At 41.5% G+C, this 23,013-nt stretch overlaps 3 protein-coding genes across 4 annotated transcripts; 2 read left to right on the plus strand and 1 right to left on the minus strand.

The window, feature by feature from the left end:
- The first annotated feature begins 305 nt into the window (after positions 1 to 305).
- Positions 306 to 7,585, plus strand: rundc1 (RUN domain containing 1). Of its 2 annotated transcripts, XM_035181455.2 has the most exons (6): positions 306 to 842; positions 1,998 to 2,006; positions 2,722 to 2,880; positions 3,797 to 3,995; positions 4,079 to 4,174; positions 5,133 to 7,585. In XM_035181455.2, the coding sequence occupies exons 1-6, from the start codon at positions 450 to 452 to the stop codon at positions 5,993 to 5,995; spliced, it is 1,719 nt and encodes a 572-aa protein (XP_035037346.2). In that variant the 5' UTR covers positions 306 to 449; the 3' UTR covers positions 5,996 to 7,585. The 2 variants fall into 2 exon arrangements, with proteins under 2 accessions (XP_035037346.2, XP_035037347.2); XM_035181456.2 differs by lacking the exon at positions 1,998 to 2,006.
- A 1,539-nt stretch (positions 7,586 to 9,124) lies between these two features.
- On the plus strand, positions 9,125 to 12,514 carry rpl27 (ribosomal protein L27). The gene is made up of 5 exons (XM_035180128.1): positions 9,125 to 9,202; positions 9,692 to 9,774; positions 10,484 to 10,653; positions 12,073 to 12,183; positions 12,428 to 12,514. The coding sequence occupies exons 2-5, from the start codon at positions 9,694 to 9,696 to the stop codon at positions 12,474 to 12,476; spliced, it is 411 nt and encodes a 136-aa protein (XP_035036019.1). The 5' UTR covers positions 9,125 to 9,202; positions 9,692 to 9,693; the 3' UTR covers positions 12,477 to 12,514.
- A 559-nt stretch (positions 12,515 to 13,073) lies between these two features.
- grna (granulin a) lies at positions 13,074 to 22,985 on the minus strand. The gene is made up of 15 exons (XM_035180124.2): positions 22,786 to 22,985; positions 22,122 to 22,262; positions 20,481 to 20,618; positions 20,251 to 20,379; positions 19,789 to 19,870; positions 19,464 to 19,570; positions 19,125 to 19,278; positions 18,883 to 19,014; positions 17,996 to 18,093; positions 17,654 to 17,890; positions 17,287 to 17,523; positions 16,306 to 16,704; positions 15,081 to 15,323; positions 14,278 to 14,535; positions 13,074 to 13,500 (listed from the first exon to the last, which is right to left on the minus strand). The coding sequence occupies exons 2-15, from the start codon at positions 22,260 to 22,262 to the stop codon at positions 13,348 to 13,350; spliced, it is 2,508 nt and encodes an 835-aa protein (XP_035036015.2). The 5' UTR covers positions 22,786 to 22,985; the 3' UTR covers positions 13,074 to 13,347.
- Positions 22,986 to 23,013: the final 28 nt, after the last annotated feature.

Genomic DNA, 23,013 nt, shown 5'->3' on the forward strand with positions numbered 1-23,013 from the left:
TTAAACGAATAATCAAAAATAGTAAATAATGAAAAATCCAAATATCATGAATAGTAGTAGGTCAATAACATCACTTTTCTTTAATTGTTGGACAGTTTTCAAACATATTAAAGTCCTTAACTACATAGGTTTAATGATCCCAAACAAGGATGTTAATATGTTCAAGCAGCAGAAGAGAAAAAAAAACATTATTTTAATAAACGAAAGAATTAAAGCTGAATTAAGGTTTTAGTAATTTTTAACTGGACTACAATGTGATCGGAATCCTTTTATTTTGAAGATAAAGGTGCTTGACTTCCGGTGTTTTGACGTATGAATCATTGTTCCCAAGATGGCGTCGCACCTGTTTACCCGACACTGATGCTCCGTGTTTTCTGCGCAACGTACGACAAGTAAAACCTCTTGTTCATAAAGTGTCGGCGGAGTGAAACAGCGGGGGAGAAGTCGCCATGTCCACAGAGGAGCTGTCGGCCTCGGACAGCGAGGCCATGTTCGCCGGCGCAGGGGAGCGATGGGCTCCGGTCGGCGCCGTGGCCAGTCCCGAGGATGAGAGCGGGAGCGGCTGCGCTGATCAGCCGAAGCAGAGAGGCTCGTCCTCGGCCACGGAGGAGGAGATGGCTACCCAGCTGAGGAGGCTGGAGGAGGAGCAGGACCAGCTGAACTCCTCTCTGCTCGCCCTCACCTCCCACTTCGCACAGGTCCAGTTCCGACTGAAGCAGATCGTTCACGCACAGAGCGACGAGAAGGAGCGGATGCTGGCCGAGCTGGAGGAGTTCGCCTTCAGGGGCTGCCCGCATGTGGTGGGCTGCAGAGCGCAGGAAGCCCAGCAGCTGGAGAACTCGGTGAGGCCCCCAGCACGAAACACAACAGCCACTGTCAACTCACGCACTGAGGGAAAGAACACATTATGATCCAATATGTAATCATCCTTATGTCACCACGGGCGGAATATGAGAAATAGGACCCCTGGGTACTGAGAGGTAAAAGCCCCCACAGTCCCTGTATAGGACCCCAACACTGACAGAGACAAGACATGTTTGTTTAGTTTTTGTCTTTGATTGTTTTGCATGTCTTTACACTGAACTCTTGGACTTTACAACTACAAGTATTACCGTCACTTCACTGTAGTCGTCCAGGGGCCCCTGACCTCCCGGGCCCCACACCTGTGCCTGGAAGAAGTCTACTCAGTAATCTATCAGTGCTTATTACATATCTAAGTATAGATGTAGGACTGCAGTGTGGTGTTATCATGTGGCCGTGTGATTAATCCACTATTAAACTGACAGATCAAAAATCTAGTGTGGTCGTTGATAGTTATTTATAGGTAAAATGTTGAATGTTCTCTGGCTCCAGTGTATGAATTGTGAGGATTAGCTGCTGTTCTTTGTTGGCAAACTGCACAAGTTTGGGTTTCAGACAGTTTGGTGGGTTTTAGAAGATGTTTTTTTTAATGTATGACATTTAGGATTTGTGGAAATTCCTGTCAGATTATCCAGTACGGAAGGCAGGGCTCCTCAGCAGTCAGCTGTCAGTTGTGTAGATCCTCACAGAGCAGTTTAGCATGCACAAGTCTGCACAGTGTCCCGATTCACTGTGACGTTTGTGAATAAAGCTAATTCAAGCGTAGTGCCTGTTGCGTCACACTCGAGGCGGCTGCGCCCACTGTTTTGTTCCCAGGGATCTCTAATCTCCTGTGGAAAACGTAGCTCTCTGCCACAAGTGTGTGACTCACAGGGCTGCAGGGTGAATGAAAATGGCTCTGGCAGATCGCTATCTGTTTAGTAAAGGCCTGTGTGTACATAGCAGTGTTGAAGCAACCTGCCTTGCTCCTGATATTGTTTGCTCTCAGCCTCTTTTTGTTTAGTCCCAACTGAAGCAAAGGTTCGCCCTCGAGTAGTCTTAGTCGTTAACATTTGACATGATATCATTTCTCACCACATATCCAACCTAAAGTTCTTATTTATTTCTTCCTTGTTGTCACATGCTCCACCCTTCAGAGGGATCTGGTGAGTATGACACCTGACGTGTCTTTCAGAGTTAGGTTTGTGTGTATATGTTGTGACACAGGTGATAAAAAGTGCAGCAGACTTCATGATCCTCTCCCTCCTCTTCCTCTCAGTGTGCGTCATTGTAATTCACACTTAAATGCATCTCACTACTAGAGTGTCACTCAGTAGAGTTCATACCTCTGACAATGCCCAACAGTCTCCTTATGAAACCACATTTAAATTCACTAGATCAAGATTTTATATTTGGATCTGCACCAAATTGCACACACTCATAAATACCAGCCCCCTAAACATCCATGAGTTACTTTTAGAGAAATCACTGAAAATATGGATCTTACAATGTAGGAGAAAGTGAAAAATAAATTTTGATCTGCACCAAATAAAGTAGTACACGGCCTCAATATACAAACAAAACAAATAGAAACATAAATAAACTTTCAAAACCACTTTATTTGTTCCTGGAGGGCATTTCTAAATGAAGAAAACTGAGTATTAGAACCAGGTAAAATAGAATTTTACTTCAAAAGTGTTGAAATAAATAATGAATGAATTAACATTGAATTAATGTTACAATGTTAGTATCATAATTATTGATATTCGTGTCAGTAGCAAAAATCTCACATTGTCAACATCCAGTAGCAGCTGTGTTGCCGTGGTCACTTAACACTCTGTCTGTTAAAATTAACATCATCGTGTGTGCTTCTCCCGTCAGAGTGAGAGGGAGAAGAGGGAGCGCCTGGAGGCCCAGAGGGAAAAACAGAAGGATCTCATTTTCCAGCTGAAGACACAGCTGGATGATCTGGAGCACTTCGCCTACCAGGAGGGCAGCTACGACTCGCTGCCGCAGTCTATCGTCATGGAGAGACAGAAGGTGGGGACCCGGACGTGGCATCGCTGTTTTAGGTTTTCTGATCAGGCTATAATGGATTTGTTTAGTAACTCCAACAACATCCTTAATTAGATCGCAAACTAATGTCCCAGTTTGTGTGTCTGTTGGTTTCAGCAAATAATGAACCTGTTTCAGATCTGGTACAACAAGTCACAAAATACTTCAGGCTCTACAGCGTTGGTGTCTTGTTTACTCTTTTTTGCACTATTTCTCTCTTCTTTTAAAAAAGTGCAGACTAGCTGGAAAGTCTTTCCAATAAAAAATTGTCAACTTGGAAAGACAATGAGATTCGAGAGGTTTTATTGACAAGGGCCAACGCTGGTGTCAATGTGCTGTGATACAAAAACACTGATATCCACAGCGGACTTTATACGTCATGTCCTGCCTCATGTATGTTCTACCCAGACTCCAACCCTTGCCTGAATGTTCTGGAAAGTTTCCCATTGTTGTGAATACATCTGACTTGGACAATCCAACTCAAGAAATTGTCCAGACCTGTTAATTTTCCATAGGTCAGGCATAAAAAACGCTTAAAAACCGCTCACAAAATTCGCTAATTTTCTACTCACCACTATGCCGATGGAGGGGTGGGTGAAGTGTTTGAGTCCACAAAACGCTTTTGGTGTCACAAACAGCGTTGCAGCCAAATCCAATATCCAAAGTAACTGGGGACTCAAACGTAAGAAAACAACAGATAAAAAACATAAAATTCCTCCATACTGTCATCCAAAACAGTAAGACCACACATTCAAATTTAAATCAAAACAACGTCATTTACACCATGTTTTTTAGCCTAAATGTCCTCTGGTAGCCTCCTCTGGAGCCGTGTTCACGTTCACACGCACACAAGCTCTTGCTCTTTCAAACTTTAACCTTTAATATGTTTTACCTTCCTCAGGTCATCATTGACGAGTTGATCAAAAAGCTGGACGTGAACCTGAACGAGGACATTGGGAACTTGTCGCCTGAGGAGCTTCGGCAGAGAGTCGACGCTGCTATCGCTCAGATAGTGAACCCAGCCCGTGTCAAAGAGCAGCTGGTAGATCAGCTCAAAACCCAGATCAGGGACCTGGAGATGTTCATCAACTTCATCCAGGGTACACAAACATATATGCAGTTGGAGTATAAGCTTGTGGTTTTTTGGGGGTTAATGCGTAATCTTTGCCCTTTCTTCCAAAAGATGAGGTGGGGAATCCTCTCTTGCCAGATGTCGGACTCAGCCAGCAGCCACAAGCAGCAGGGACCAATGCCAGAACTCCAGGGATGAAGAAGAAAGGTCAGTCAGTTCATAACATCATCTAACTGCAAGTGCATTGTCATGTTAATAGTAATTAAACTAGTAGATCCTCGACAAGATGTGTTTTTAATGGCTTTCACTGTAATACTGTAAAGCTGTATTCAGACATTTGCCTTTCACGCATGCACAACACAGCCGGAGGTTTTCTGCACAGACACGTTCACAACAGCATCAAATCCTCCGCATTATTCAGGCGAGAGGTGGAGCAGCCGGGTGCAGCAGGCAGAGGCAGGAAGTGACATATTAACTCCACTGCGGAGATCACGTGATTTTCACACACAGAGCCATTCGTCAGCTCTTATCACCAAAAACTCTCTTGACATCATTTATCGGTGTCTCCTACATGTGTGTCACGGCTTTTTCACCGGGAGATATTTGGTTTCTTTTCATTTTTTTCATTTTTGCGTCTGTCGCGTGTGAGAAGCGTCATCAACCACCCACTCCCTTGCAATGAATCCAGCTGGGGATTTCCCACTGTGTTCTCACATCCAATTTTTCCTGGATTTCTACAGATTTAATACTAGGAGGCCAGGCGGAGGTCCGCAGACACTGCAGAGCGTCTCTCTCCGACATTTGCGTTTACACATGCACCTCCTCCGTAGAAAATACGGAGGGACTGCGGAGTTCAGTGCATGTCTGAAAGCAACTTTGCTTTGCATTGTAAGTTATTTCTGAGCCACATGTTAGGGTAGAAATATCATAAACTATGTGCTTACCTAAAGCGTGTTCAACCAATGAGTGCCTTGAGATATTGATGTTGTGATTCGGTGCTCGACAAATAAAGTTATATTCAATTGACAGTGTTTATTTTTAAAGATTTATTCACTGAAAGATCTTCATAATCACTTTATAAGAGGCAAGTTTACTGGAGGTGTTGTTCAGAACCAGCAGGCATCGATGCTGTTTAATATAACTATATTCTGATGTGTCTCTGCAGTGGACCCTGAACAGGCCCAGAAGATGCGAGAGACTGGCCTGCAGCTGATCCAGAAGGCCATCGCCGTGCTGCAGATCTTCGCTGCGAGCCAGTTCGGCTGTGCGACTGGACACGTTCCCCAGAGCATGTGGCCTCAGGAGTCTGCGGCCCAGGACTACGGGCCCCTGCTGCAGCGTCTGGAGGCAGCTGTAGAGAAAGTGCGAGTGCTTGGCTCGCACAGACATCCCTCCCTGGAACACGTCGTCAACTACACCAGCAACACGGCCCTGGGCCCCCGAGATGAGCTGACGACGTCTGTGAGGAAGGAGCTGGCGATTGCTCTCAAAGACTTATTGGCTCACGGCCTCTTCTTGCCCTCTCAGACCATGAGCTTGGTGCTGGCGCCCATCTCCTGCCTGCTGCCTTACAGACCAGACCCACAGACCATGCACCCATGGGACCTCTTTGTCAAATACTACCACTCCAAAAACGGGAAGGCCTTTGTGGAGACACCAGCCCGCCAGCTTTCACAGTCCTTCAGACTGCCTTTAGGGGGCGGACCAGTGACTGTAACCCCTAAACAGTCTCTGCTGTGGGCTATCCACACTGTGCTGAAGGAGCACGGACGTTACAAGAGAGGACCGGACACAGAGTTGAAAGCGCTGGTGTGCATGGCTCTGAACGAGCAGCGGCTGGTGTCGTGGCTCAACCTGCTGTGTAAGTCAGAGACTCTGATTCACCCGCACTACCAGTCCTGGAGCTACATGGCTCAGACCGGCTTCGAAGGAGCCCTGCGCATCCTTGGCCGCATCAGCCACCTCAAATTCAACCTCCCTGTGGACCTGGCCGTCCGGCAGCTGAAGAACATTAAAGATGCTTTCTGAGGAGGCAACATATACGTCAAAAGTCTGAAAAGTAGAGAAGCGACAGTGTCAGATTTCAAGTATTACATCAGCTAAACCACACAGTTCTTACCTGCATTCCAAAGCATGTTTTTGTGCTTCAAGTCAGTAACATTTTGAAGGTCATTGAAGCAGCCACCCATCTAAAATCTACAGTTCATGCATGGAGGATTTTATTGTTTGAGCTTCAACCATGATCTGCACCCTGTTTAAGATGCCAAAATGACAAGAAGACAATGCTGCTTGTACTGTAAACCTGCCTTAGAGTGAAGATGGAGATTACCTCATCTTTAGTAAAGCCTTCCTGACCTTTGCGACCTGTGCTCCTCGTACAGTAATAGGACCTTGGCCTATTCATAAAAGGGATTGTTGGATTTTTACAGTAATTATTACTGCATTGTGGTTACAAGTTAGCCAATCCATTGAGAAAATGAATGAGCAGAAAAATGTCTTGATACTGTGGCTTCCACACAGTAACTACTAGCTAGTGATGTCCTGCTCCTGGTGTCTGTTCTGCTCCGTTCTTCGATCATGGACTGAATGATTTCTGTGGTAAATCACATGTAGCACACTGGCTGATCGCGAAGCTGAACGACAGCACTCAGGTCAACTTGAAATGAAAAATATCTTTCCATTGAGTCGTGGAGTCAAAGTGTTGAGTAACATCGCCTTCAATTACGCAGTTATCAACCTACTGACAATGCTCTCGACTCCATTAGAAACCTCGGAGGCTGTTATCAGTTGTTGCATGCTGCGTTTCAGATGTGCGAACAACATTTAGACCCTGTATGAACTGCTGCTCTAATCGTTCCAGATTAACTGGCGGCGATATGTTCATTTCATGGCGTAACGGTTTACATTCCGCATTTAACGTGATTTTAGGACATTAAAAGTTTCATTTTATTTCCAGTTTGTTTATCAGAGAAATTAGATTTTGTCTTCATGAGACAACTGAGTTGCACGAATCGTAACCTTAAATACTGAATGTAGAAACCACCGATGCTATTAAACTAAAGGTAGTTTAAATGTGCTGTACTTTTTCCTTCTGTTTATGGGAATCAAACGTCAGTGTTCCTGGGCTCACGTGTACATGTATTCATCAAACCTGTGAGTGCAGGCATGCTGATAAAAGCTCACCCCATTTGTATTTCCTGAGATAAAAACCTGATTCCATATTTGTGCACTCTGTGACTAGCGTGCACCACATATTTTATCTTGTTTATTTTGTGAATTGAAAATTACTGTTCTATACTGGGCTGTGTTCAGTACCTACTGTTCAACGCTCCACGTTTAGTTGTGTTTTATGTTGTGATCTATGTATTTATTTATTTGATAGAATGTTTGAGCTCAACACTGAAGTAGATGAGAACATATCAGAACACTAAAGTTTCTGCTGTACTGTAGCTGTTCAGTCTGGGAACCTTAGAAAACACTGAATGATTTCAATTATGTATTTTAATTTAATCACTGTAATGAGAAGTAATATATCGGGAGATATGAACAATGGTCTTGATTAAGTTATCGTGTTTCATGGATAACTACACCTGCTACACATTAAACTGCTGCAATGTTTATCAGTCTTTGTCATGTCAGTTTATTTAAAGTATAACAATGTATTTAATTTTTTCAAATTAAATTTGTATTGGGTTTTCATACAAGGAATACATACAAAAGACAATAAGGAAGAAACAAAAATAAACAAAAAAACACATTATTGACATGAACATCCTGGAGTGGGATCCCTCTTTTAAATAAATAACACTGTCTGTATACATATATATGTTCTTTCTTAAGCACACATATTGATATCCTTATATACAGCATACATTCTCAGGTCTACTTTACATGCTTAAACATAGGCTTATCCTTAGGCACCTTTTTTACATCAGTCTCATTAATAAGAAAGGAAAGGGCAAAACACGTCCATAGCATAGGCATATTACTGTTTTAAAAAATCGGGTCTTATAATTAATACATAGGTAAGCCATTTCAACCAATTGTCTTCAAAAATGTAAACTTGAGTTCTTAATCTCATATATATATATGTATATATATATATGTGTATTGTATACTATGCGAATCCATTCATTCATGGTTGGTCTGTCTTGTATTGGGAATTTCTGCATTTGGGTAATAATTAATGAAAGAACAGACATGTATGTAGAAGAATGTATGAACAGATGTGTTTCTGTGAGTTAACTTAAAGGTTACGAGTGTTACTCAAGGAACTTAAATGTTTATGGCTTCCTGAATACTTAGTGTCTCTGGGCAAATGGTTCACTGCAGGGGTCACTCAAGGTGTCTGAGAAGATGGGTGCAGGGGTCTTTGTCTTGTAAACGAAGATAAGGGGTCTCTGAGACAGATGGTTCATGCCAGAGGTCACTCCAGGGGTCTGGGCCAGAGATGAAGCCAGGACGTCCCCCACCGTAATGAAACATCAAAGAAGCTGATGAGTAACTTTTCTTTAGCTAGTGGGAGGGGGCTATGAGCTATAAGAACAAAGCGCTGAGGAGTGTTCTTTGCTCTTTGTATAATGTCCTTCTGATGATTGTACATTGAGTCCATCTGCAGATGTAGAATTAAACTTACCGGAAGACAACTGTATGACTTGTGTTTGATTAATAGAAATTTCCACGACAGTCTCAAGCCACTTTCTGGTTAGAGCTTTTTTGCCAGCAACTAGCATGACAATGTATTTTAAATAAAACCCTGAAATGAATATCTCTTGAATGAAACAGGACAAACTACAAATAGTAACAATTTGGATGCCTGTTTTCTGTGGGATAATAATAATATTTATCATAGTAATATTAATTAGTATAGTATAGTAATAGTAATTAAGGAGAGAGTTGGTCTTCTTTAGTTTTTGTCTTTTAATTCTTTTTCTTCTTTTTAGCTTTTATCAGGGGTAACAAATTCTGCTTATTACATGATTAAATTACCTTATCTACTGAGAGCATACAGCGTATTTTGATTCTGCTATTCCCTCAGATGTAAGCATTAAAACATTATTATTATTAATAATAATAATAACACCATACCTACGACAATTTAACGAAATTGAGCCAGTTAGAAATACAATTATAAAGAAATGTTTCCGGAAGTGACGTGTCAGTTCGGTGGGGTCAAAGTTGAGAAAAACCTGACGCACTTCCTTTCCTGGTAGCGGCGGCGGTAGAACAGCATCAGTGAGTGAAACTTCTCTTCCAACAATCTTCAGCCATCGTCTGTAATCCGGACACTATGATAATTTGAATGGCACCACGGTGACTTATAAACTCCTGCAGACGAGACGTGGTTAATATGTCCGTGTGTGTTGCTCAGCTGAGATATATAAGAGGAATATTTATTTCGGTGCTTCGTCTCCGTCCCTCTGATTCCAACATGGCGACTTCGGTTTTCACGTGAACCGCTCTGTAAAAGGGCTCATGTCCCACGTGCAGATCGTCCGTTGTTTCCCCTTTGATCACATGTTGCTTTAACTGTGTTTAACTGAGTTATAAATAAACTTTACATCCTGCTACACAACGTAAATGAAGCTAACTCCGGGCTAATGCTAACTTAGCATTAGGGCAGTGACTATTCAGTCAAACTCCTGTAGAATAACCCCACAGTGATGTCTGAAGTGTTGATCCCTCTGAAGCCTCACTGAATTAATCGTGTTGTCATTGTGGCAGAAATGGGCAAGTTTATGAAGCCTGGGAAGGTGGTGATGGTCCTTGCTGGACGCTACGCCGGACGCAAAGCTGTCATCGTCAAGGTAAGACCATGTTGTGTGCGCGTGGTGGATGGAGGGTGGAAAGCTAGTAAACACATGGGTCCCGTCTTTAAATGATTTAACAGTTATTAGAAAAAACTTCATAATCAGCAGCTGGTTTGATTGATTGTATGAACCCGAGGGTATTTTTTAACAACTTGTATTCAAGACAAATACTTTGTATTTATAGGAAACACTGACACACGTCTTGATGGGAAAGTTTCCCTGAGACATGATTTATCCACGCAGGAGAGGTCCTTTGTTGCTCAAAGGCCATTATCATACTTGAAGTTTGTCTTTTACATATGACGAACACAGCAGGAGATTCTGCTGGTCAGACATTTTCACAACAGGGAAATCTGTGGTGCGTTTGGGTGAGGGGTAACATCTGGGTAGAGCATACAGGAGGCCGGGCAGGGGGCATAGCTTCTACTGTGGAAATCACCTCGCCTTTTACCAAAAGATCTAAATCCCGTACCTCCAAGTTGTCGTCTTTGGTGTCCTCTACAAGTATGGCTTCTCTTTTTCAAACATGGAGCCTCCGTACAGAGGACCCGCTCCCGGTGTAAATATAAAGGACTCATTCGAGTTTAAAGGAAACTACAATTTAGATAAAACACACTAATGACAACATATAGGATTATTTTATCTTCAATATGTGCGGACATCGTCTGCAGTTCCTCATAACCTCTTCGGTAACGTCTCTTTGCAGAACATTGACGATGGCACCACCGACCGCCCTTACAGCCACGCTCTGGTCGCAGGCATCGACCGCTATCCCCGTAAGGTTACAACAACCATGGGCAAGAAGAAGATCGCCAAGAGGTCAAAGATCAAGGCCTTTGTCAAGGTGTTCAACTACAACCACCTCATGCCCACCAGGTCAGTGTCTGAAGAAAATACTCATCACTTGTGGTGAATATTTTAGAATATATTTTTAATTTAAATTTTATGAGAAGGTGTGGTGTGTTTTGAAGAGCGTTGCAAAGTTTGTCTGTGGTTCAAGAAGTAAAAGCCGTTTATAATGTGAATTGACATTGATACACTGCTTGAATTAAATTGGTTTTCACTAAGAAACGTCCAATCGCTGAGCTTAAAGGGTTGAGCTGGTGGTACTCAGTATTTTTCGTGTCAACAAGATCCTGCAAAGTCAACCACATAATCAGTCCTTTTCAATACTTCCCGATGCGCATGTATTTCCTCCATTGGCCTAAAACTTAAACACATCTGACCACTTGATGATGGACAAATTTGTTGCTATATTTTATCTTTTTTCATGTTTACCTGCTTTGAGCAACTCTTTGCAATGAACAGAGACAATAGTGTGCATTAGATGCACACAAACAGAATGTGAATACTGTCTTACTTTGAGTGACTTTTTTGTTTCTTTCCTGGTGTGAACATTCAACATATAACTAGTAGGTTTCAGAGACATGTCGTATCAGCAGTTTTCCAGATACACAAGTCTGTTAATATATCTTGGACATCCTGTAATCATCAGCTTGACTTTCTTATTCTGATAAATGATTGGCTGTTTGATAGCTTGCGTAAATAAGAAATTAGACGTTGATTAAAAAGGAAAGTAGCCATGGCTCTTGCTGCTGAGACCTAAAGTAGTCTAGATGGTATAACATGTTCAGTTTTGATACAGCCCACAAAACTAGTACATTAATACTAATTTTATATTCTGGGTCCAATCGTGACTTCTAAATTATTAGATTTCACAATTTAATGACTGAAAAAAGTTCCCTTGTCAGTTGTAACCTGTGGGTTGGTCAAGGGAGCCAGGTCACTGTGTACCAGCTAGATTCCCCCTTATAGGAAAGACTGGCACTTCTGTACACACGACACAATGTAGAGCCACAGTCTGCCTCTAAACTATGTTGGGTCACAAAATAAGTTTGAATAAATTATGTTTTGACATTTTAGATGCTTTAAAAAGAAAGTATCTGAAATTCTTTGGACACTGGACAATTTAACTCCTCCAGTGATCATTGACTTTATTACACTTCCTGGTTAAGTGCTCACTTTCTATTAAAAGCTGCTGCTTGTATAGACTGATCAGATGTGGACTGAACACGCATGCTTTGACTAACAGGTTTATCGTCTAATGTTTGCAGCTGGTCACATTCAAATAACAACGTGGGAAAATGAATGAAATACAGCTCATTGTTTTAAGTTGCTGCGCTGGTTTCAAAGCACTTTGAGTTTCTACAGTGAATGTGAACATGGCTAGTCGAGCTCGTTGTGGCCTTGCTGGATGCAAACAGCTTGTCATTTTTCTTTTTCTTTCTCTGTCAGATACTCTGTGGATATTCCTCTGGACAAAACTGTCGTCAACAAGGATGTCTTCAGGGATCCTGGTCTCAAGCGCAAAGCCAGGCGGGAGGCCAAGATCAAGTTTGAGGAGAGGTGAGTCCCTGTCAAAGATTCTTTTTTCCTGTAACATCTTAGTATCGGAACATCTCACTTAAATAAAATGCTCCAATTTATCAATTTAAACCAGCAAACAAAATATCGTCTACTCCAAACCGGTTTAGTTTAAACTCATCAACCCTGATTTATTTTGGTGTGTTGTTGGTTTTACCGACTTGTTAACAGATCTGATGCCATGAATAACGTCTCTGATAAATATTTTTTTTTCTTTTTTCTCCAGGTACAAGACAGGCAAGAACAAGTGGTTCTTCCAGAAGCTCAGATTCTAAATTCACTCGGTTTCACAAATAAATGTTTAAAAATGAAATCTGGTTGTTCCGTCTTTTTTTGACACTTTCTATATTTTCAAAATTAGACTACCTTTTGTGTATTGTGACAAACCTTGTTATTTCTTATGAATTGTTGTTAAAACATGTAAACATAAGGACAAAGCAGGAGGAAGTTAAAAAAATGATCTGTGATTTAGTTGCTTTTCTCTCTGAACTAAGCTTGATGTATTGATCTGTTGGTGTGGTCACTGATGATTTCCATACAACTGGTTCAGTTTCTACTAAGTGTTTGAGTTCCAATGCACTTACAAATCATTTCTTATAATCTGATCTGCCTCTGCTTAGAATAACACCATCTCTGTGCTACTCATTGAGCAATGAACTGCTGGAGACTTGACCTTGTTTATAGAAGGTGAACTGTGGCAGTCGTTTGCGTCTGACTTGATCATATAACTTCAGTGGAAGAGAAGCAACTGAGGGAAATCGGAGCTTATGTTCAATTTGTCATTACAGATGACACGAAATTATCTGAAAACTCATAAATCATCTCATGTGTAAACATGTTGGACTGAAACAGACTAAACTTCCTTCACAAGGTGGAATCTCAAAGAAGCTTTTATTTGTACAAGGTGCCACATAATTATGCCTAATCAGTGACTATTGAAAGAATATTCAGTTAGAGAAAAGTTTCAGTTTTTTCTTTTTACTGTTTTTAATGACTTGTCAACAAAGTCAGACCTGCAACAGACACTTGTAGATAGAAACATCAAACTCTTGAGTTCTATTCACCACTCTCTAAGAAAACAATTTGTAATATCACTCAAATAACCCTTCCCATTATCTTCATTTAGTGCTCCCTGTACATGACGTTTCACACAATCAGGGCTCTCTTCTTGTTGGACAGGAACATGTGCCAGCTGTGCCAGTTGTGCCAGTTAAGCCTGGTGTTATGGTTGCAGACGCCGGCTTCATTGCACGTGCAGCTGCTGGGACAGCAGTGGGTCATGTCGCTGCAGCACACCGCCTGTGGGGAGGATGGGGAGAAAGATACTGTCAGCTAAGCGTGGAAGAAACAATGACACTTTAGTTAATAAAATTTAAAGACTTTTACATGGGTCAAAAGTATGGCTGCTTCAGGTTGTTGTATTAAAAATTGGTTTAGTCATTTTTGCGTAGTCAACAAATAACCGCAAATAAACCAACACCAACAGTCCCCTTGCATTCAATCAAGCTGTACAGTCTCCTAAATGTGCCTGATTTAACTGATCTAGATCCATGAATTATTTCCTGGGGAAAAAACGAAGCGCTCTCTCGACGTTAAATTAAAAAACAATTTTAAACATTTAATGAGCTCTTATCCCATGTCACATCCTTTTAAGTTTCAAGCAAATCGGCTCAATAATTTCTGTTTTGTTAAAAACTAAAGTGCAAGTACCTCAGAGTTGTAGTTAAGCACAGTATTTGTGCTTCTAACGCTTCACATCCATTTTCTTCTTTCTCACTGTCCTGCTACTACGACCAATACACATTACATCTGGGTAATACTGACAACACCAATATTACAATATTTGTGAGTAAGTACCTTAATATTAAAGGACAAGTGTGTGAGATTTCGGTGAAAGGGATCTATTATATTGAATGTGATACAACACAAGATCAACAAAAGCACATTGAAGAAGCTGGAACCATCAAACATTTGCAACTTCTGCTTCAAAAAGGACAAATCATTTCCTCAATGGCGTCTGAGGCGGTATTAGCTCTGTTTGATGGTGAACCAGTAACTTTTTACTGTTAATCATACATTAGGAAATTGACAGCAGCCCCATGTCGTGGTGGACATCCTGCAGCAGGTCATTCCTTCCATGCATCTGGTCTGATCATCACAGTGCACGTCTGTCTGCTTTACAGGACTGGGCCGGGGTCGACGCTCAGGCAGGTAGACCGGCGTCAGCGGGACGGTCTCCAGCTGCAGCATGATGAGCTTGTGACAGGACGTGGAGCCCGTGTTGCAGCTGTAGCCCTGTGGGCAGCAGTGCTCCTTATCTGGGCAGCACACAGCCTGCACACAGAGGATGGGTGGAAGTTACCTCCCTTATTTTACATAAGAAAAGTATGACAGTCTACTGATAGAGATGTTATATTTTCATGTCAAAGAAGCTGCTCTTCTTCCAATAATCTCCCATCAATTTTTTACCACCAGGTCATTAGGCTTTTTAATTTAATTCATGTCCAACATTCCTCTTCAGGGTTTATTTCCTCATCTCTGAATATGTGCAATAACTATATATATATATATATATATATATATATATATATATATATATATATATAGTCTACACTTGTCACTTTGTATACAGTATTGTACTCGGTTTTCTGCTTTTCTTATTTGTTCTGATTTGATTGTCTTATATGGAGCTATATTGTACTTTATCTTTTATTTTTGTTTCCATTTATTTTAAATCTTTTTCTCTTTTTTTTATACCATTGCTCCTACTGCTGAGCTGACCTGTTGTCAAACACTTTTCATTGTACCATGTGTTAACTTACATATGACAATAAAACTACACACACACACACACACACACACACACACAGAGTGCTCACATTTTGCAGTGGGCAGCAGCCCCACTCGCCCGTGACGAGCTGACAGCAGGTGGTGCGTTCAGGGCACAGATTCAGAGCGTCGCACTGCACAGAGCTAGAATCAGCCTGGACGCTGCTGGTGGTGGTGGCTGCGAGCTTGGTGTACGATGGGATCACCAGCTCTCCTTTGACGCAGTGTGTCCCACTCTCATCACACTTGTAGTCGGCCGGGCAACAGTGTTCCCCACCAATGCAGCACACCGCCTGGAGGGAAGTGAGAGAGGGAGAAGTGCTACTTTCACGTCTCTGATCCCGTTTTCAACTTCCTCTTTAATCTGCTGTGAAAGAATAAACTCAAATGCGAGAAGCACGAGAGTTTCAAAATGATTCTTCAGGCCAAACTGTGACTTTTCTAAGTTTACAGTTAGCTTTGGATAATACGCTTAATAAGAACACAGTCGATCTATTGGACCTTGATACCACAGCTTCATTCTATGGCCACTACTACACAGACACAGATAATGCATGGCTGTGCTCCATGCTATGTTTTAGATTTGAGTCAAAATACCAGAGCCAGTGTAGCTGATATAAAACTTCATAGATCCCAGACTTGGACACGTGAAAAATATTAGTTTCCCATTCAGAACTACGCAAAATTTCAAATGCTCAGCGATATGAGATGGTACAACGAATCCATGAACATTATTGGTTCCTCAGTTTTATTTATTTTATCATCTGTCTTTTTGGTTTCCATTGCGGGGTTTTTTCAGAGACCATGAAGATCCATGAATTATTCTCTGAGAAATCAGTGAAAAAAGCCCAATCCAACAATGTTGAAGACAATGGAAAAATAAATCCTGGATCCGCCCACTGATCCAGATCTGCACCACATGAAATAAATTCTTTCCTGACCCATACCACAATTACACCAATTACAAGTTTTGTGGTAATCTGTCCATATTTTTTGTTTAATCCTGCGAACAAACAGACAAACAAACACAGATGAAAACATTACCTCCTTAAAGGGAAGTGAATCTAAAGAACATTCAGCCAAACAGTTGTGACGTCTTCAGCTCTTCTCTATCACGTGTCATTATGAAATAAGTCACATTGGATTCTTTGTTTAGACCAAATACGCGTCTGCATGATGACACCCTCATCTCTTTGTCCTTAATGACGTCACATTTCAAAGACTAAATAATAAACCATGCAAAAATATATGATGTCATGAAAATGCAAGGCTGACCTCTGGCAGTGGGCAGCAGCCCCACTGATGCGACTCGCCTATGAGGCAGCAGGTCGTGTGCGGAGGGCAGCTGATTTGGTCATCACACTTAATTCTGCTCTTCACGTCTTCATCCTCCTCCTCTTGTGCTGTCGGGATCTCGTCCTCCTCAGGTACCTCCTCAGGTTCCTCCTCAGGTACCTCCTCAGGTTCCTCCTCAGGTTCTTCCGCCTCTGTTTGCGTTGAGCTTGGTACCTGACTTGATGCTGTAGTGGCTGCTGTAGTGGGAGCAGGGGTCGCAAATGCAGGCATCTTCTGATTCATGGGCGTCGAGCCGGCGGTGCTGTCACAGGTGAGGGTGGCAAGGTCACAGGTGGAGCCATTGGGACAACAGTGCACGTGGTCGTCACAGCAGACCGCCTTTTGTACCAAAATGACAACAATGCAACGTTTAGCCCTGGACTTTCAGCGTCCTCCTGGATCTCTCGTAATCTTGTATATAACAAAGAGGTGAATTAGAAAAAACAACTTTAACTTGATAGTTTGATGTTTTGTGAGAGACACTAATTTGCCTTTCTTGAGACTTATTATTAATACATTCCTACATTAAGCAACATTTCAACATAAAAGTTTGCATGTGCTATATAACATTTTGTTCTTCTACACATTGGAAGACCTGTCAAGGAGAAAATCCTCAGAAAGAAATATGTTTTCCATTTCTAACAGATGAATACAGAGAGGGACCATACATTTAGTTAAATGGGGATTAAAAAGTGGTTTTAAATCATCAGTGGGGACAGCTACGGCTAAGGGGCAGAGTGGTTGTCCTCCAACCAGAAGGCTGGCGGCTTGATTCCCAGCCCATCCTGGAGTGTCCTAGGGAAGATGCTGAACCCCGAATAGCCCCTCATAGATGTTGAATGCACTTATTGGAAGTAACTTTGGATAAAAGCATCCGCTAAATGACGTGTAATCAGTGTTCATGTCGCTCTGTGTGCTTACCTGAGGTAGAGGACAGCACGACCAGCCACCATCTTTGGTTTTACAACATGTTTCGCCGTCTTGACAAGCAGCGGTGGTGTTGCATGCAACATCCCCCACCTGTGCGTCCTGCCTGGGGAGGGCAGCAACCTTCTCGAGCCACGGCACGGAGCGTGTGACATCGTCGCAGGACTGGGCCGCCAGGTTGCACTGCTTACCTTTTGGGCAGCAGTGTTCAAGATCTTGACAGCAAACAGCCTGGATCAAGGGCAAGGAAAGTCCTCAATGCACTGATAACACCTTTCACAATTAAGTTTCATACATTTACTTTCTGAACTGCTTTCGTAAACTTAACTATTAAACAAATGCAAAAATGACAGAATTATACCTCTGGCAGAGGACAGCAAGCCCAGCCGCCCGAATTGTTTTTACAACATGTGTTGCCACCTGGACAACTGGTGGTGGAGTCACATATAACATCCCCCACTGGTGCACGCTGTCTGGGGAACGCCGGCATCTTCTTGACCAGGGGTATCGAGCATGTGTTGTCACTGCAGGTCTGGGTGGTTAGATTACACTTTTGACCTTTTGGGCAGCAGTGTATGAAATCTTCACAGCAAACAGCCTGGGAATGATACGATTGAAAAGGAAAGAAGGGGAAGCATCAATGCACCACTGACATCTTGCACATCACAAGTGTTATACTTCGAAAAAAGCACTTTAGCTGTACCTCTGGTAGAGGACAGCAAGCCCACTCATGGTCTTTGTCTCGACAGCATGTTGACCCGTCCAAACAGGCTACTGTATCATTGCACTGGACGTCGTTACCTGGAAAAATGGCAATAATCATTCGGATAAAAAAAAATTCTGTCTCCTTTTCGTCGGAGATCCAAGAAAAAGCAATTAAACAACAAAAAACTTCTCTCAGTGGTGTGAAGTTGTCAGTATTTAACAGATGATGATAATTCACTGGTAGATCAAATACACAGATGTGGCATTTATCATGTCATTTACGCACTTTTGTTGAATCTGACATGTCGTGGTTGTATGAACTCACCACATATCTAGGATAAATTTAGGAAAAATACTGTTCTAGCATGATGTCCAAATGTGTTTTGGCGGGAAAAAATGTTAAAACTCATGCTGAACAGCTTTGTAACACATTCAGTCATACTGATGCTTTTCTAAATCCAAAAAATAACTTTTGCATTAGTTCACCAAAATATTACACAGTACTGAGACCAACACTCATGCTGAACAGTCCTTGGTAATGCTACGATACTACTTACATACACAGTGAATGCAGGAGAACAGCTTCCCCTTTCACAATTGTTTTTTGTCACAGCAGGAAATGCTGTAACTTCTGACATCAACCTTCAGCTGTGTCAATAAGTCACGCACTCACCAACACATTTAACAGAATGCAACCATTAATAATATTATCCAAACCAAATATCACATGTGAAAAGTCTGTTGGTGAATTTGTACCTTAATGGCTTAGTGGTATAATCAACATAAGGATCTGGTGTCATTATGTATGTTAAAGTTTCTGTGAAACTCTTCTTATAGGTGTGGTAACTGTGCTGGATCCTTTGGTGCATGATGAAAAAACCTCACCTCCAACCCCTTTGGTGACAGATGACACAGATGCTTCCTCCTCTGAAGGGGGAACTGTAATTGCTGTGGTGACCTTGGGGGATTTTTCTGCTGCACCATCATTAGCTTCTCCGGCAGTCACTTCTTCGGCCTCTGAAAGTGGAAACATGCACAGTTAAGGCTGCATGAACACACACATGCACAGAGATTTAGACAATGAAAAATTAGAATGAGGAAGTAAGCTTTTGTCATTAAAAATGAACCTTTCTTGTTCTCCCACTCTGCTCTGATCCTGGCTGGGAGTTTGGCCCACATTGCCATCTCTTTTTTGGTGGATGAGGAAATACATTTGGAGTTTTGGATATCACATGTGCACGCTTCAGGGCAGCAGTGCACCTTGTCCTCACAGCAAACGGCCTGTTGAGACCACAGAGACAAACATTGAGTATCACCTTAGAACCACACGGGATAAGAAACCATAAAGTCATGATAACAAGACGTCAAGGCCTCGACATGCAAATCCATCATTTGACTTTTTACTCATTCTTAAGCTCACGTATGCTATGGAGGAACATTAGCATTTTAAAGATGTCACTTTGTACCTTTGGCATTGGGCAGCATCCCCATGTGCCTTCTGGGCCTTCACAGCAGGTGGTTTGATCTGGACACTCTGACACTCCATCGTTGCACAAAACAATAGTCACAAGATCTGCAACAACACAACAAGCAATGTTTTCTTTTTCAGATCATGCAGATGCTGAAACAGAAGAGGTCCGAGAATGGAGCCCTGGGGTGCTCCACATTATTTTTCCATGCTCAGATGTGTAAATACTAATTAACATGAAGTAGGCATCCTGCAAAGAGGGATCACATTTACACCAGTGAGGAGCTGAACTGAATTATTAATATTAATTAAAAGAGTCTCACCTTTTCCGATGCAGGAACTACTGTCTCCACTGCACTGGTGGCTCTCTGGACAGCAGTGTTTTCCATCAGAGCAGGGGACTCCCTGTTAGAGGTCAGAAAATCAAAAACAGTTCACTAAACAACTACAATTGAAACTGAATTTTGGACTCCTGTTATCACTTTTACTCTTTGAGTGATAAATGTATGAGGGGTTTAACAGTGGGCTCCATCATGTGCTTGGTTTCATGGTCTTGGTCTCCAATTTTAGTTTTTATATCTGTTCTTTTAAATAAACGTTTCATTTCTGGTGACGGACCTTGTGGAAATTTTTTTGAAAGAAATCTCTAAAGAAACATTTATCCCCACATATGTGTGGTTATTACTGCTTTTTGCCCATTATACCTCAGTAATATTAAATGATGACATATAAATAATTAAAAATTGCTACAGGTGCTTGTTTTGTGTTGGACAATGTCTGCATACCTGAGCTAGGGGACAGCAGCCAAACCTCGTCAAGGCCTTCAGGCAGGAAAACTCGGAAGGGCATCGTGATTGATCGGGACAGATGTTGTCATCTTCCTCCCTCATGTACGTCTTGATCATCCTAAAGGACTGCAGGGACAGAGTGGGGAAGAAAGAAAATCTTACTGCTCATGTGACTTTTTATTACAGCAGTGTTCATTAGGGAAGCGGCAGATGTCGATTATTCTTACTTTGGAGAGTCTAGGTGGATCAGCGGAAGCTCTTTCCACCCAGGGGATGGACATTGTGGTGTTCACACAGCTGGATTCGGCTGAATTGCAGATTGTGCCTGCAGGACAGCAATGTGTGTGATCCCCACAGCACTCAGCCTATGGGGACACCAGTAGTAGAAACACTTTGACTACCAGAGTTTTAAAACCGCTATCACACAGACTAAAAGAGGCCTGAGCTTTTATCTGCCTTTAAAAGTAATAAAAAAACCACTGAGGATGAATAGTCCTACTGTACAGCCTTTGTACATTCTTGTTAGAGTAAGAGTACTTTAAAGTGGTTATCTCATACAGTATGTACATTTTACTATGTGATAGACAAAGGAACAATGTGTTAAACTGAAGCTACTATGACTTGGGGTTTATCTCACTGAGATGTTAATTTTGAGGTATAAAAGGCTTTAAAGTTTAAATGGTTTAACTCAGCAGATGGACAAGACGTCATTCCTTAATTTTATGTCTCTTATTAATAAATGTACACATGAATACATTCAAATACATGACTCTTAGACAGCTTAATCACACCAAATCGTAAATGTCACTTATATTCAAAGCCGAAATGGCAGTTAGCTAGTGCTGTGCTAACTTTTAGCAGGGATATTTGGGCTATTTTCCCGCTCCTGCCTAGTTTTGCCATACAAGCCAGTAGCCAGTCAGATTTATCTTTAGCCTCAGTGTTGTTGTTTTTTTTAAATGTTACCATGTATTTTGTGAAGCACTTTGTAACCTTGTTTAGATAAGTGCTTTATAAATAAAGTTATTAGTATTATTTATATGGGATAACAAACATCAGTTCACCCAAACTGACATAACAGACAATAAATATTTGCAATACAGACAATAGGGGGATATAAGTCAATTTAGCTCAGGGCTAGCAGTGGCTAAGACCTGCTAGCTGTAACTTGGTTAGTTTCTGTTCAGCTAGCTGACTATTTGTTGCTGTTCCTGCTGTAACACATTTAACTAGCTATTTTCTTTGAAATCATACATTCTTGTGGCTTTAAAACTACTTTGTATGCAAGATAAAGACCAATAAGTCAGACCGCTGTTCTTAACTGAATATAAAATAATATTCAACTTTAATTTAACTGAATTTTATCTTTGTAAGGTAGTGTCAGCACCTAAAAATCCACTTAAAATAAAGAAGTTAATTAAATCATGATAAATACACTTACAATTACTTATTACAATTGCATGTTTGTCATACGTCAGAAAAGCCAAATATATATCAATATGTGTTAATCTAAGGGTACACTGAATAAAACATGACATCTTTACTATGGAATATTTTTGGTAATTGAATAAATGTTAATGTAAATATTTCACACAATATAAGACTAGCTCTTGCTCTTGGTCCTGGAAAAAGCAGATGCAGAGTATACTATGATGTTTTCATACAGTGTGCGTCTATTAGCTTCACAGCTACTCTGTGAGATTATTGTGGGTGGGGGTTTAATGACAATATAAAGGGAACTTTATTGCACATTATTTCAGTTGCAGCTTGCTATGAAGAATTACTGAATTTGAATGAGTCACATTACTGCAAAAGATGAATAGCTGTGTATATGTATTGTATTGGTAGAAGTATTAAAGCTTGTCTACCTGCTCCAATGGGCAGCATTCGTACCCATTTGTCGGGTCGTTGCAGCAGGTTTGACCTTCTGCACATCTCCCTCCATCTGGACACTCTTCAGCAGCAACCAGGGCGAGGAGAGCCCAGCAGAACACAACCCACCTCTGCATCTGCACGCACAGGGAGAAACGCACAACACAAGCAGGGAGAGTGAACATGGGAATCCCCCTCTCCACTCAACATCAGAAATTACACATTTGTATTGTCACAGAGAGTATTATCGTGGAAAGAAAATTGTGCATGGCCTTAATAGCTTTTCCATGAACCTGTGATTAAAAATACAGCTATTTAGGAATTAACCTAGAATCAACTACATGCGTCATTGCAGAACTCTAACACTGACACACCAACAGAGTTTGGTTCCTGATTATTAATGTTGCAATGATAGGCAAGTCAAACACAACTCGTTTTCACTTTCAGAATAAACTGTGGACATTTTTACATTTTTACATGAATATAATTTATAGCGAAATAATATTAAAAACTTTTCATTTAGCCACTAAAAACGTGAATTAGTTGTTAAACTATGTATATGAAACGCTGTCAAACGTCTTTACAGTTCGCTCACATGACCTCATTACAAATAAAGACAGGTTGTCAGGGACAAAAGAAGAAGTGTTTTTCTGCTCTTACCTTTGTAAAGGACTGAGGAGCTGCCGTGAGCAGTCAGGTGTCTCACGAGTGTCTCACCCACAGACTGAATTAAAAAAGGTCTCACCACACAGTAAGACAGGTGACAGACATGCACTGCCCTGAACACGCCCACAAAAAAGATACAAAGTAGGTGCTTCCCATTTCCCCCTTCACTCGCACAGCTCCTCAGACAAACATGTTTTCATACAACAGCTGCGGTGCATGACG

Source organism: Hippoglossus stenolepis, chromosome 16, assembly GCF_022539355.2.
Source record: "Hippoglossus stenolepis isolate QCI-W04-F060 chromosome 16, HSTE1.2, whole genome shotgun sequence".
Lineage (NCBI taxonomy): Eukaryota > Metazoa > Chordata > Actinopteri > Pleuronectiformes > Pleuronectidae > Hippoglossus > Hippoglossus stenolepis.

What these genes read in the sequence shown, in the direction of transcription:
- rundc1 (XM_035181455.2), top strand. Translation starts at nt 450, where the DNA reads ATGTCCACAGAGGAGCTGTCGGCCTCGGACAGCGAGGCCATGTTCGCC. An exon ending in TCGTCATGGAGAGACAGAAG is followed by an intron (nt 2,881 to 3,796) that starts GTGGGGACCCGG and finishes TACCTTCCTCAG; the next exon opens with GTCATCATTGACGAGTTGAT. An exon ending in GTTCATCAACTTCATCCAGG is followed by an intron (nt 3,996 to 4,078) that starts GTACACAAACAT and finishes TTCTTCCAAAAG; the next exon opens with ATGAGGTGGGGAATCCTCTC.
- rpl27 (XM_035180128.1), top strand. Translation starts at nt 9,694, where the DNA reads ATGGGCAAGTTTATGAAGCCTGGGAAGGTGGTGATGGTCCTTGCTGGA. An exon ending in GCAAAGCTGTCATCGTCAAG is followed by an intron (nt 9,775 to 10,483) that starts GTAAGACCATGT and finishes GTCTCTTTGCAG; the next exon opens with AACATTGACGATGGCACCAC. An exon ending in AACCACCTCATGCCCACCAG is followed by an intron (nt 10,654 to 12,072) that starts GTCAGTGTCTGA and finishes TTTCTCTGTCAG; the next exon opens with ATACTCTGTGGATATTCCTC.
- grna (XM_035180124.2), bottom strand. Translation starts at nt 22,262, where the DNA reads ATGCAGAGGTGGGTTGTGTTCTGCTGGGCTCTCCTCGCCCTGGTTGCT. An exon ending in ATCCACCTAGACTCTCCAAA is followed by an intron (nt 20,380 to 20,480) that starts GTAAGAATAATC and finishes CTGTCCCTGCAG; the next exon opens with TCCTTTAGGATGATCAAGAC. An exon ending in GCTGCTGTCCCCTAGCTCAG is followed by an intron (nt 19,871 to 20,250) that starts GTATGCAGACAT and finishes GACCTCTAACAG; the next exon opens with GGAGTCCCCTGCTCTGATGG.